Source organism: Puma concolor, chromosome A1 (assembly GCF_028749965.1).
Source record: "Puma concolor isolate L17-30 chromosome A1, mPumCon1.1.hap2, whole genome shotgun sequence".
In the NCBI taxonomy this organism is placed as follows: Eukaryota; Metazoa; Chordata; class Mammalia; order Carnivora; family Felidae; genus Puma; species Puma concolor.
The window spans coordinates 59,935,130-59,949,733 of NC_141667.1; the positions used below are offsets into that span (position 1 = coordinate 59,935,130).

General features: G+C 46.4%; 1 protein-coding gene across 1 annotated transcript in view; it reads right to left on the reverse strand.

Annotated features, from left to right (window-relative positions):
- The window catches only part of SLIT3 (slit guidance ligand 3), a 594,085-nt gene that overhangs the window by 128,424 nt on the left and 451,057 nt on the right, over nt 1–14,604 (reverse strand). Inside the window, exon 7 of the mRNA XM_025923495.2 lies at nt 5,136–5,207. Coding sequence (XP_025779280.1) covers nt 5,136–5,207 — 72 coding nt within the window. The remainder of the gene's footprint in view (nt 1–5,135; nt 5,208–14,604) is intronic.

Genomic DNA, 14,604 nt, shown 5'->3' on the forward strand with positions numbered 1-14,604 from the left:
CAAACTAAGGGTATGTAGGGGCTTGTACAGGTTTTTCCCCAAGGCTTCTCTATCAGGGTCTTCCTATTAGCACATTCCCCCCAACACTAGGTCATTAGAAGTGGTGGTAGGAAAGTTTTAGTTACATCAGCTTATCACACACTTGGGTTTCTGATGCAGACTTCAAATGCCCAATCCTGGACATGCTAATCAGCCAGCGATATCTTGGGACTTTCAAGTGCTCTGTGTCAAGTTGGTTAATATTGAGTGGCAGCCTAAAGCAGTGGCTTGGGCTATCTCCATGCCCGAGATGGAGAGCGCTGAAGGGCTCTTGACCACACTCGACTGAGTATAAAGTCAGCATTGCTGAACACCGGCCAAGTGCAGCTAACTTGAGGGGCGTGCCGGCTGAGCATTCCTGCCATTGCACAGGTGCAAACCTTGGGCAGGCCAGGGCCACTGGGGGCCTTGACAGCCTCAGGGGGTCCCAAGATCCCATCATATCTGCCAACTAAATGAACCTATATCCCATGTAGAATGCAATTATTTTTTCTGCTGAAAAACAATTTGAAATGGTGTTTATGATTTTGTTTCAAAATGATGAATTTTGATGTTGTAATGTTCTTTTGGATTTCAGAGCCAATACTTTAAGTCTGAACACATTTTCATAGGTTCCTAGGCCTAAGATGCTATGTCTGTAATGGGCTCCAGGAAATTCTCCCCTTTGAGTTTCAAAGCCCAGACTCCTATGCTGCCTTCTCTTCGTGTGGCACTTCAGAAAGAAGTGCTGTAGGCGGGAAGGGGGAGGGGAGGCAAAATCCTAAACTAGGGGAAGAACATGAGGGAGAGGAGGGAATTTCTCTTGTATACTGGGCCTTCTTGGGAAATTTCAGCATGAGTGAAAATGATTTGTTTCCTGATCTATCAGTGAGTTGTAGAGACAGACACACAGACACATAGACACACACACACACACACACACACACACACACACACACACACACAGAGAGAGAGAGAGAGAGAGAGAGATAGACAGGAGGGAGAGAAAGTAAGGGAGGGAGAGAAAGAGAGTCAGGGGGGCGGAAAGAGAAGGAGGCATGGAGTGTTGGTTCTATGGCTAGGAATAGACCACTGGGTATAAAGGCTGCCTAGGAGAACGGCAACGGTGGGTTGGTTCTTAGGGACAAGGTGGAGAGAGGTAGGCTCCAATGGTAGCACAGGCTGAGGCGTTGGGGCTCTTTCACGTGCCAGGAGAATCAGAGCCTTCTGATGAGAGTCTGGCTTCTATGAGGAAAGGCAGCGGCCTTCTTTGGCAGTGAGGTATGGAAGCTGAGGAAACGGGATTCCCATGAAGCACTGAGCATGGGCCCACAAGGCAGATCAACGTCAACCAATTCCCCATCAGTTCCCATCGGGGGTAAGACATCAATGGGATGACAAAAACGAGGGTTAAGTAAGTCAGATCCTTAGCTGATTAATTTCTGGGATAATGAAAATGTCGAAGATTTCCTTTTGGAAAATTACATTAGGATGGTTCTTTTTCAATCCCTGCTGGCTGGCCCCATGCTACCTCTCTTCCTAACCTTGCTACAGATGGTTCCTAACCCTTTGTCCACCTTTGTAGGAATTTTTCCCCTTCCACGTGGGACCATGGAGAAGAGGTGACCAGAACTGACTCGGAAGGTACCTGAAGGCTCTTGTCAAAAGCCCAGGACAATGGAAGGGCTCAGATCCCCACTCTTGGAATTTTACCCACCAGAAGTGCTGGCAGAGTTGAACTGGGCAGATTCTTCCAAAGTGCAGCCTTTCCTATCATGTTTGGGAGATTGAATTGAGCAGTATGATCCCAAATAGTAACATTGAAAGAAAAGTAATCACATTGATCATCAAACATGAGCCTGGACACTGCCAGGAGTATTCCTAATCCCCTTGATTGAGACGGAAAATTATTTTAATTACTTCCCATAATTCTGGTGAGTTGGGATAGCAATGACCTGGGGGAAGGTGGCCTCCAGTGGCCCTTCTCTCCTTCCTCGGCTCACCTGGAACACACCCTTTTGCCTTAGTTTCTGGTGAACGGAATGAGCTCTGGCTCTGATGCCAAATTGCCCAAATCTGACATTGCCTCTCTGCTTTCCTACTCTGACTTTGGGCAGGGATTTAACTCTGGGCCTCAGTGCTCTGATCTGTAAAATGGGGATATTATTGGTGCCCCCTTTCCAGGGCTGTTGTAAGGACTGAAAGAATTCATGAGACAAGCTTGGCATAAGGCCCTGCAAACCATGAGCCACCACAGTGACGTCCGTGGTCATTACTGTCATGAGGATGCTAGGTCCACACTTCTGTCTCCTCTCAACCCATGGCCCTCCCCTGTACAAGGCTACCATTTCTAACTTAGACACCAAGGCATCAAGGCGCCTAGGTGGTTCCTGCATGTTCTGTAGTCTTTTGCCGCTGGAAACACCATATTCCATGTTGGCCAAACCACCTTCACAAAAGATAAGGTGAATGAATCCTAATGCCAATTTGTAAAAGGTGCCTTTTAGCCACAGGCGCTAAATTAAATTTCCAGCAAATCCTTTTAGAGAGGGTCACTGTTCATTTTCTATAAAATGTGGCTTTCTGAATTAAATATAAAAGCTTTCCTTTAGAAATCCCATTTATGACTTCCTTCCTCTCTCCTCTTCCCCCATCTCCCCTCTCTAGTCTCCCCCCACCCCCACCTTAATTACAGCAAAGGGGGATTAGTCAGCGCAAGTCTCTGGGGAGTTCTGTACAGAGCCGTCTCTGAAATTAAACTAAAGAGAAAGTGGCAGCAGGCACGAAGCAAAGAGAACAGATGAGATTGATTGATTGATCTGAACTCATCAGATGAGTGTTCAGGACCACAGGCAAGGATGACAACAGAAACAAGAGGAAACTCTTCTGCCCTCCTTTCCCACCCGATGCAGCCGAACAAAGCACCTGAGATCCAGACCTAGCTACCCCCGGCCCCCATCCCGTGGACCTGGCCCAGCTTCTGTTATTGCTACTCTTAGATTGACAACAAGAGGGGCGGCTGAAGTCACAGAAGAGTAGCCACGGGAGCTGGACTCTGGCTTTCTCTGTAGGCGAGGGCCATTTTTCTTCTATTCAACCAACCTGTCTGGGGAAATGCAGGCCCTGTACCTGGACACTCGCTTTCAGCTTCTTGGCCAGGGGCCCTCGGCTCGCTCTCCTGAGGCTCATTTGTGGCATGCTGTGGACTTTGAAGAGGTCTTTGAAGACCCCATGGTTTCTCCTTAAAACTCCATGACTGCACCATCCCATTTTAAAGTGGAAGCAAAAGGGTAAATTTTCTTGGTTGAATTATGCTATCACACGAGGGATCGGAGGGAGAGACGGGGAGCAATGATGAACACCAGGCTCAGATTCTTCTTCATAATAACTAGCATTTGTTGAGTGCACACCATGACTGGGCCCTTTACATGCTAGTGCACTTCATTCTCACAACAACTGTGAGACAAGCATTTAATTCACTGTCCCTGCAGGGCAGAGAGACAAAGAAACTTGCCCAAAGTGGCAGAGCTCACTTTTATTTTATTTATTTATTTATGTATTTATTTATTTATTTATTTATTTATTTTTAACGTTTATTTATTTATTTTGGGACAGAGAGAGACAGAGCATGAACGGGGGAGGGGCAGAGAGAGAGGGAGACACAGAATCGGAAACAGGCTCCAGGCTCTGAGCCATCAGCCCAGAGCCCGACGCGGGGCTCGAACTCACGGACCGCGAGATCGTGACCTGGCTGAAGTCGGACGCTTAACCGACTGCGCCACCCAGGCGCCCCCAGAGCTCACTTTTAAACTCGGGTCTGCTTCAGGTTCTCTGTACTGTCTCCTTACACAGTGCCTTCACTGGCTTCTGCTTCATTCTCCACCCCCGAGATAAGGTCACTTTCTCACTAATGCAGGGGTTCTCAAACCTTATGAGCATCAAAAGCTCCTGGAGGGCTTGTTAAAACCCAAAGGCTGGACCCACTCCCAGAGATTCTGATTCCATGGGTCTACAGTTCCAGGTGATGCTGGTGCTGCTGGTCCAGGGACCTGATTTTGGGAACAACTGTTCTAAGGATTTTTAAATCTCTGTGGATACCATGTTGTTCAGGAGCCATCGATTAGCTGGCTGCTTGGTACTTCTAGTCCAGATTTCTGGATAGAGCAGTTATAACAGTAACAGTACCATTTATTGTCTACTCCTCAGGCACTGCACATACCTCATCATCTCATCTGATCCTCACCACCGCCCTCATTTATAGAGGAGAGAACAGAGGTCCCAGAGCTCACAAAGGGTGCAGCAGGAATTGCCGCCCTTTGCCTTGGCCTTAAATGTATTTAGCTAAAAACTCTTGGGGGCTGGCTCTCTTCTATTACTGTAATACAAACACCAATGAGGTTCCACCAAGACAACCATCAATATGAACCTCTGGTGGAAAGACAAATGGAGTCCATTTGCAGAGAAACTCACAAAAGGGTTTCTGGCTGAGAGGAGAAAAGAACTTCCCAGGTAATAAGCAACTGCTCTTGGTATGGGGTGTTATGGGGAGATCTGCTTTCTGACTACACAGAAAAGGAAGGCTTGAGCCTACCCCCAAATTAAAGGTAAAGAATCAAGTTCCTGCATTCTAATATCAGAATACCATCAAGGGAGCAGGGGAGAGCGTGTTGGGTGTGGGCTGGGAGGATGGGGAGAAGCAGGGACTAGGACTCCTCCTCCTCCACTGGACATAGTGGGAAAACATAACCACAGCACTATGATGGAACTGCCAATGGTACACGACATTAGCTAAGAAAATAGTAAGTCATTATGTCCCAGTTCTATATGTTTTGTGACACTAATAGACTTTCCATCAGGGTGAAGAACACAAGGACGAATCCCCATGTCCTAAGGCAAAGAGAAATGAATCTGTCCACTGTGGAATGGGGGTTCAGAGCCGTGGATGGCACTGTCACACTTCCCCCTCTTCTGTTGCTCCCCAACACCTCTTAGTTAACAGTAGAGAAAGGCACTGTTTCCTCCAGGACCTATCTGCAGAGCAAGCAGCTCAGGGTGCAGCATGTAGGGCTGAGTGAGGCCAGTAGTACATGGGGGCAGAAGCAGCGATCTTTACTTACAGCGTTCGAATCTTCGGCATGTGGTTGAAGCTAGTGACCAGGATGCGGCTGATGTTGTTGTTGTTGAGTGTGCTGTGAAGGTAGAGGAAAAGGGAAATGGTTAACAAGGAAGTAACATGGGGGGAAGGCAGCACCAAGATGCTTCTAGAAGGTGGCGGGAGGAACAGGTGTGACTGCCAGAAGAATCATAAGTCAACAGCTATGGAGCAGCTGGAGATAAGAGGTCTGATCTCCAGATGATAAGAGGATCCCTGATTCCTTTATTTTTATTTTTTTTTATTTTTAATGTTTATTTATTTTTGAGAGAGAGAGACAGAACATGAACAGAGGAGGGGCAGAGAGAGAGGGAGACACAGATCCAAAGCAAGCTCCAGGCTCTGAGCTGTCAGCACAGAGTCCGACGCAGGGCTCAAACTCATGAACTGTAAGGTCATGACCTGAGCCAAAGTCAGATGCTTAATCAGGCTCCCTCCCCCCATTCCTTTTTTCAGGTGGCTCTTTCCTCCCCTCTGTTGTCCTTGCCATACTTATGGACCTACCCATCTGGAACCATAGTATCACTTCCTGAAATTCTACTATGTGCTGAGTGCCTCATTATGGCATCACTAATTCACACAACCACAGTGCCAGTTACATACGAGTGTCCTCATTTTAGAAAGAAGAAAACATATACATATCATCTTTTTAGTAACACACATACCTACCAGGTGGGCATTATCTTTGTGCTATAGATGGGGAAGCTGAGCAACGGAGGGGTTTTCCCAAGGACCCCTAGCTGCTAAGCGTGAGAGATGGGATGTGAATCTAGCACTATCTTGCTCCAATTTCCCTGCTCTGTCCATTGTACCTGCTGCCTAATACAGGGTCTATGTGGACAGTTCATTGTTAGTGTTTTCTCAGTAGCTCACCTTGTCTTACTCTGCCATAGGCCCACACTAGCCCAGAAAGAAGCCTTTCTTCGGAAACTAAGCAGACTCCTTTTGTCCTTGGTTCTTGGTAAACACATTGCCTTTCTCTTAAAATGACCTCCAACGTTTTCTGTCCTGTGCCTTACTATAGCCCCATGACTTGGTCCATACGTGTTTCAAATTGAGTCGGATATATCCTAGTTGCGTGATCTTAGGCAAATTATCAGCATCTCTTATCCACAGGTTATTCATTGGCAGGAGGCAGGTAATGGTACCTCACAGGTTGGTAAAAGGCTTAGTGTGGAGTATATACTCAGTAAATGGAGGCTACCAGTTTACCGATGTTGGTGGAGACAATGTAGTCCTGTCCTGGTCATTCCTGTTTCCCCCTACCTGGACCTCCATGGAAGCAAAAATACAGCTGCATTCAGCACAGTGGCCCCCAAACCCACTGCACCCTAGGGGCCTGTGTAGATTCCTTCTTCCCCCACCCCAGGCCACAGGAGGATTCCAGTGATCACACCCCCTTGCCCCAGGCTATCCCTCAATTCCCTAGGGCCTTATTAGCATTTGTTTGGCTCTTGGGCCAGAAGGAAATCTATTTACCTCAAGACACAGAACCTAGTACTTTTCCCTCCCCCCCTTCCCATATTTCCCATGTGTCTAGCACTATTTTAGGCACATGGTAAAGAGCAAGGAGTACACCACATTTGTGTTGCCTGCTTCTGCCTCCTCCATACTTTACCAATGCTCCAGTGCAGACACTTGGCATTTTATGAAGTTGAACCTAAGTAGTTGTTTTGTTTCATGTGGCCTAACTTTTCTGTGAAGTGTGCTAACCCATCCTGTCTCCACACACCCAGGCACCTTCTGAATATCTTATCTGACAAGGCTGAAGAATCCATCACTCCACTTCCTTGGTAGGAAGCTTCCTGGAAGTGGGGACTATGCCTCACTCCAGTCCTCCATAGGATTAGGAATGCCTCTGGGGTAGAAATCATGGCCTTTGTTTCCCTTTCTATCTGTCCCACAGTTCTAGGCTCCACTCTTGGGGCAATACCTAGTTATTAGGATCATTGACTCACTACCAGACTTTTTCTCTCAAAGGTAAAAAGCAAGAAGCCTTTGCAGAAAAGAGGCTTCCTTCCAACCATGCCCAGCCATTCACATCAGGTTGAGTTCACAGCCAGCCCTAATTTAGCTGAATACACAGTACAGTTATATGCAGGGCTCGACTCTAACTGCATCCGGCAGTAGTCCGGCAGCAATGACTTATTAATGTATTACTACACTGATATTTAAATGTGAGCTGTAATGAGGGCTATAAAACATTTACGATAATAGCAATTATTCCAGAACCAAAATGACTAAACACAGTATTCAGACTTTCATGATTTGCTGCGTGCGGCTGGCCAGCCCAGGAATGTCAGAGGGCTGGTCACCTCTTGGATGCTGATCTCCACTGTAGTTACAGTTTTTGTTTCCCTAATAAACACAGATTTATTTGATCTCCAGTCTTGGTGGCCTTTGCCCATGTATGGAGCACAGTGCTCTATCTGGTTCTCGCATCCTTAAGTAGCTGGCCTTCAATGGAAGTGGTGTGGTCATAACCCCAACATGATGGGCAGGGTTGGGGGAGCATGCGTGTGGAAGGCAGAGACCTGGTTCAGATTCTGGCTCTGCCACTTATAGCCTGTGCAACCACGAGGAAGTTTTCTTAATCTCATTAGGTTTCCTCCTTTGTAACACAGAGATAATAATAGCACCAATCTCACAGAGCTTTAGTGGCGATTAAATAAGATGATACTAATAATTGCCAACATGGACTGAGAGCTAATGTATGCCAGGCAGGAACTGAACTGAGGGTTCTGCATGTACCATCTCAGTTAATTGCTCCAAACAGCCTATGAGGAAGGCATTTTTGTTATCACCTCTGTTTCATGGATGAAGCAAGTGGTAGGACCAGGATATGAATCCAAACTAGCCTGACTCCAGGAATGATGCCTGGATTTGTTGCTTACCGCTAGGATAACAGATTACTAAAGTTTAGTGGCGTAAACACAAATTTATTCCCTCACAGTCTGGAGGTCAGAAGTCTAACATGGGTTCATGGGACCACGTTTCTTCTGGAGGCATCAGGAGGAGAATGTTTCAATGTCCTTTGCTACTTGTAGAGACCACCCACATTCTTTGGCCTGTGCTTCCCTTCCTTGCAGTACTCTGAGCTCCTGCTTCTGTGGCCACATCTCCCACTGTTCACTGTGATCCGTTCCTGTTATGAGGACCCTTGGGAGGACATTCAGAGCCCAAGTGATAATCCAGGATAACCTGCCCATCACAGGATCCTTATCTTAGTCACATCTCCCAAATCCCTTTTGCCATATAAGGTAACATTCCTAAATTCCTGGGATGAGGACAAGGACATTTTTTGGAGAGAGGGGCATTATCCAGCTGACTACCACACCCTGAAACAAGGCATGGGAAGTGCACTTGTTACACACAGCCTGGCTCACATGCAATGCCCAGTAATGATCAGCTGTTATTTTAGCTTGGGTTTGTTAGTATTTTATAGTTTACAGTATGCTTTCACATTCTTGTCATTTGATGCTTGTAGAACCCTGAGGTTGGGATTCTTACCCCTACTGTATAGATGAGCAATTTTAAGCTATGAGAGGGACACCCAGGGTAGCACATCAGCTCCTGGAGGGTTCAGGAATTACTGTTCTCTTTTACATCACAGTTTCTCCCAGCTTGCCCACTGCCTCCTGTTTTCAGGGCAAGCTTATTACCCCACAATAGACGTTCTCTGTCATGTCTACCCTGGCACCCAAAGTTAGAAAGAACTACACAAGTGTCTCCTATTCTGTAAACTTCCTTGAAAATTAACCAACAGGAAAATAAATGTTTGGGTCTGACAATGCCCCCCATGCCTACTGCATGGCTGGCCCAGACTAGGCTATGGTGACCTCATCTCTTGTCTTTCTTACTTCCATCTCTTGGAGGGGTTCCGCCATTTCCATAGTCTAGTCTCAACCTCACTGCTCTGCTCCTTTGGACAGATTCTGAGAAAATACACTTTATCCCCAGTCACCCAGGTTGGAGGCTACTCCCAAATGAATGCTCTCAATTCAGCATTTTCCATCAGGTGTCAAGATCAAGCCAGGCTCAGATCAACTCTGTAAGACTTCAGTTCTGGTCTCCCCCTTTTGCACTGTCAGAGCTCCTGAATGGGCATTTGAGACTAAACTAGAAATAAAGCCATTCCCTCCCCAATGCCCATGAGATCTAAAGACAGTCTGTCTACCTCCCATCTCTCTTTTATAAAACCCATTACCCCATTATACTATGTTTATATTGAGACTAAGTGTGGCCAGTATACTGAGTAGTCGCTCTTCTGTTTTGTCATAATCAGAACATAAATGTTTAATGAAAAAGGATCATTCTCCCTATTAAAATGATCCATGTGGACAATGCTAGTTTTAACAATGGCTCCCATTCTCTCTCAGTTGTGAGCACCAGGAGGAGGGCTTTAAACTTTTCTCCCCCAGGGCACTAAGGGATTAGTGAACTTATTGTTGCTCCTGTTGAGCCCAACTAGAACCCTGCTACCCTGAAAAAATGTGCTTGTGTTCCTCAGCTAAATACCAGGGCACTGTGGCAAGACAAGGGCTCCCAGTAATGAAGAATGTGTGAGAAGCTGTGCACGTACTGGGATTGACGAACTACTGCCCACAGGTCAAACACCATCCAATACAGAATGTTTTTTGTAAATAAAGTTTTACCCACCTGTTTATGTATTGTCTATGGCTGCTTCTGTGTCACAACAGCCGAGGAGACACAACAGAGACCACAGGGCACAAAGCCTAAAATATTAACATCTGCCTTTTTATAGAAAATGTTTGCCGACCCTTGGCTCCTCTAGAACTGGGAAATTCCAGTCCTGCCTTTGTCAGTAATTAACTGTGATCTGCTGGCAAGTGGCATAACTGCTCTGTAAGAAGAGGGGATTAGGTCAGAGACTGTCAAAACTGGTAGGAAAGCCCAAGTAGCAACTGGGAGGGCTGGGAATCTAAAGCCGGTGGTCTAACTCTAGAATCCACACATATCTGGCCTGCACCACAGTCCCACCTGGAAGATGGCTCCCACTGCGTCCAGAACCTACAATGCTGTGATGAAATCGGAGCCAAGGAGAAGGCCCTGTTCAAGGGACAGGGCAGGTGTACCCAGATTGGGTTGGGTGTGGGATGAAAACTTGGGTAGTGGTTCTCCAAGTGTGGTCCTCAGACCTGCAGCATCACCTGGGAACTTGCTAGAGATGCATATCTTCAGGCCCTACCTAGGCCCACTGAATCAGAAGCTCTGGGGGAGAGGGGGGTCCCAGCCATGTGCGTTTTAACAAACCCTCTAGAGGATTCTCATGCAAGCTCAAGTTTGAAAACCATTGAGCTAGAGGCATAGCTAAGAATAGAGCCTTTACCTAAGTGTAGAGGACAGAATATAGGCTATCTTCTTGCTGACTCTGGGACTTGAAAGCCTCTTTTGTGGAGGGCATGGTGCTTTTCTGCTTAGAAAGAGGCCCAGGCTCTGAAACAGTACACAGTCCTCCATGGAGGTAGCTGTAATCACCCTGGGAAAGCTCCAACTTGGCATCTGCTCCTGGCTCCCTACTGTTCTCTGCTGAGTGCTGGAGTGTGGCTCTCCTTCACATCCCTCAAGATAGCCATCTTTGATCTGGAGGAGCTAAGTCCAGATGTAGCCACACCACCCTGGCAACCTTAATAAGGCTGACATTTCCCTCTGTCTCCTCCGATTAGGCCATCGCTTTATCACCCTGTGCTTTCTTGGCTCTGGGTGTAATCTGCGTGTTGTGTGTCCATAACACTATGTAATTGGCTCTAATGCAGCAATATTATCTGTGAGCATGTATCACATAATTGCAAAACCAGGCATCCACAATAAGTGCCACTGCAGTTTCCCAGTATGCCAACCTTCCTGGGATACTCTTTGAGCCCCTCCTATTCCCCTTTGGGAATCCAAACTCCTTGGGCTAGATAAATCCTCTTGGAAGGCTGGCCTGTTTCCCTTGTCTCAAGGCAGGTTAATTGTTCCTTAAGTCTAGGTTCCCTCCTTAATAATCCCCAGGAAGGAGACTCTTGGTGAGTCATTGGCAGCCATGGCAGCAGAATATCTTTTTAAAGTGAGCTTGGAGATGCCCTGACTTGTACTTACAGACACCAGGGTCCCAATGGCCAGCACTCTAGGCCCTGAAGATACCACTTCTCCAACAGTGCCTATATTGAATTTACAGGGGCAAACACAAACCAAAGTAGGCAGCATCATTTTCTGAAGAGCAGCTGAGTGCAAATAGTGTGGCTAGACCCTGTAGGAAATATCTAAACTGCTGGCATGGGGAATGAAAAGCACAGAGGGATTCTGGCAGCACCTCTGTGGTGGACCTCAAAGGGAGGGACTGAGGGCTCACTTCTCCCTCTCCCTTTTGCTGGCTCAGACAGGGAGGGGAGGAATGAAATTGAGGATGCTTTAGGTGCCTGCTTTCTTCTCTGGTTTACATGTCAAAGCAGAACTAGCCTGTCCTGGTCTTGCTTAGTGGCTGCTGATTGGACAGCCATCATGGCACCAGGAATCAAGGCCTATTGCTGATGACCAGGCCCTTCCACATCCTCCTCAGTCCTGGGAATGTGAATGCTGCTGGCTGGCTCAGCCCACTAGGATGTGTGTAGGTGGTGTCTCTTTGTGAACTTGGCTGCAGGAGAACACATGCCAAATGCCCACTAAGTTTGAGAGAGGCATCCCCAAGCCTTTCCCTCAGCCCAGAATTGCTTCCCAACAGATTGACTCAGTCATTTCTGGTTGAAGCTTCTCTGCATGTCCCCCTCCCATCCAGGTTGAACTTGCCTTTCTCACCCAGCTGTGCACTGTTCTAATTTGGTTGGAAGCTCTAGGAAACTCCAGAAATCAGGAAGAATGTATAATGACACGCCCTTTGAGAAAACCTAAACTGAATATTATAGGTTCTTCCACGAACTCTGCCTTCTAATGAGTGAGACTAGTAAAGAATGCTGCTTTGGTGTGAGCTTGCCAAGAGCTCCCAGTAAAGATGTCAGTAATAGCAGTAACAATACTATTAAGTATTTGCTATGTGCTGGCACCAATCCTCAGGTAGTCATTTCCATTTTGGATCCTAAGAAATGAACTCACTTAGAGATGAACTTACTTAGAGATGAACTCTTCAAAGAGTTGAACTCAGAGATCGAACTCTGCCCTGATCACAGCTAGTAAGTTGTGGAGCCAATGTTCAAATACAGGCAAAAGGGACACCAGGGCCCTATATTTTTAACTGTTACACAAAACTGCCTCTTACAGGATCATCTGACAGATGCTGGCTGTCCAATTTCCATGTCTTTCCTAAGGCAGAGATGAGTCCTATAGGCTAGTGCTGGTCTCAGCCCTCACAGGCTTCCATGTGGCAGTGACTGTGGAGTTTGCCTCACTGCCAAGGCTGCTCAAAGACAACAGCATTACCTGACCCTCCTCTCGTCCTCAGAACAGAGAGCCCAGCATGGAGAGTGAGGGCAGTGGTAGAGCCTACACAGAAGAGAGAGAAATTGGGTCTTAAAGCCTCTGAGGTCAAGGTTTGGCTAACAAGTCTAATTGCTGCCAGAAGCCACCTTTACTGTTGGATCGGTGGACTGGAATTTTTAAGCATACCCCCGCAGAACTAAGAGTACAGGTCTGCTTCTTAAGCAAAGCTCATCTTTTGGCTATTTGCAGCAGGTAGTGAGTCTCTGAGGGCAGATGGGGCAGGAGGGATGAAGGGAGAGAGGAGAAAGGATGGTGGGAAGCCACCTCTCACATCACCTGCTCTCCGGGACTATCCTGGGTGCCGCCAATTACTGATTTCCTTGATCTCCCTGCGGACCGTTTAAATTAAAGCTCATAACCATTGTGTGGGCATATAATGAAAACAACTGATGCTGCACTGATTAGTCCATTACTCTCAACTGTTAGAAAACATAATGATCTCACAAGGGGCCTTATTCACTGACGTATAGCAGGCGAGCTCTCATTTGACACCTCAAATTAGCAGCCAAAGCAATAACAGCTGGGGTTTTTGTCTCAATATTTGTACCCGACTCTAAAGTGATTTGGCACCGGGTGAGCGTTATTTTTAAACACAGAGCTCTCACCGCCAAGTAACATTTTAAATGGTCTCCAGGTGTCATGTAAAACCTACAGAAATAAATAAAAACAATCAGCTGCCAATTTGAGCCTTTGATGGTACGGATTCCTTAACAAAAGGGCTTGTCTTTGGTTCTTCCTTCATTATATATTCATATTGTGACAGGAAGAAACTCATCTCCTTCTACCCGGCAGAGCTTCAGTGTTAAAAGGAGGAAAGAAAAGATGCCTCCAAAATAAATGTAAAAAGTGGAAGATCAAAAGGGAAACATGAATCTTCAAATTGTGCCAATCATCAGTCAGATGGCTGGTAGTGTAGGCATTCCTGATGCTCCAGTGTTTTACATCCCTTAATTCTGAAGATCTCCTTACCCAGTTTTTTTGAGATCATCACAGACACTGCCTAGTGGTGATTCAGAAGCATCCAACTGTCTCCCAATGACCGATTTAATTGTAAAATGTACTTAAACGACAACATGAATGAGGTGGCCTCTGCCGATCCTGTTTCATCATCCATAAGCTGGGAATCTGGACGATCAATCTTGTCTACTACATTATTTAGAAATCAGGAAGTTGCCAGTGTGCCAAGATGTCTGCAATGGACTGAGAATGGAAGAACGGCCTCCAACTTACATAACCGAACAGGTGAGTTTGCAGGCGAGAGGGGGAGAAATGGACAATTTCCCCCTCAGCTGCATTTCAGCCTCTAAGAGGGGAAGAACAGGAAGTCTTGGAATGCCCACTGATGTGTGCGCAGTGAGAGGGCAGAGAACACGCCAGTGTTGCACCCTGTTGTATAGGCAGGGCTCAGCCCAGAGTCTGGCACACAGGACAACTCAATAAATATTTACTGCATGGATGGATGAGTTTTAGAATGTGAAGGGTCATGCTTTTGGCATCTTTTCATAAAAATAAATTTCTGCTCTGAACAGCCGCCTGGGCTGATCCAGGAGTACAAACTCAGTTGCCTGCAGGAGCCAGGCTTTTACATCTGAGTAAGTGGGTTGTATGGAGTCTGCAACAAACCCACCTCTGCCACATGGGACGGTTACTTCTTGTTTCAAAGGCTTGTCGCTATGCTGGAATGTGGGTGCAAGTGCTGCCACTTATTCCTTTTTTTTTTTTTCAAGAGAAAGCCAGACATCTAGAATTCTTTTATGAAGTCTCCTGGTTTTTTAATATTGGTGAATAGATCATCTTAGGTAACAAAAGTCACAAATGAGACATACCTTGGATTTGGATTACAAATGCCAGCTTTTAGTCTCTGAACCAAAAAGATCAATTTAACAATCTGAAATCAAATATATATACATATATATATATGTACACATACACACACACATATATACATATATACACAC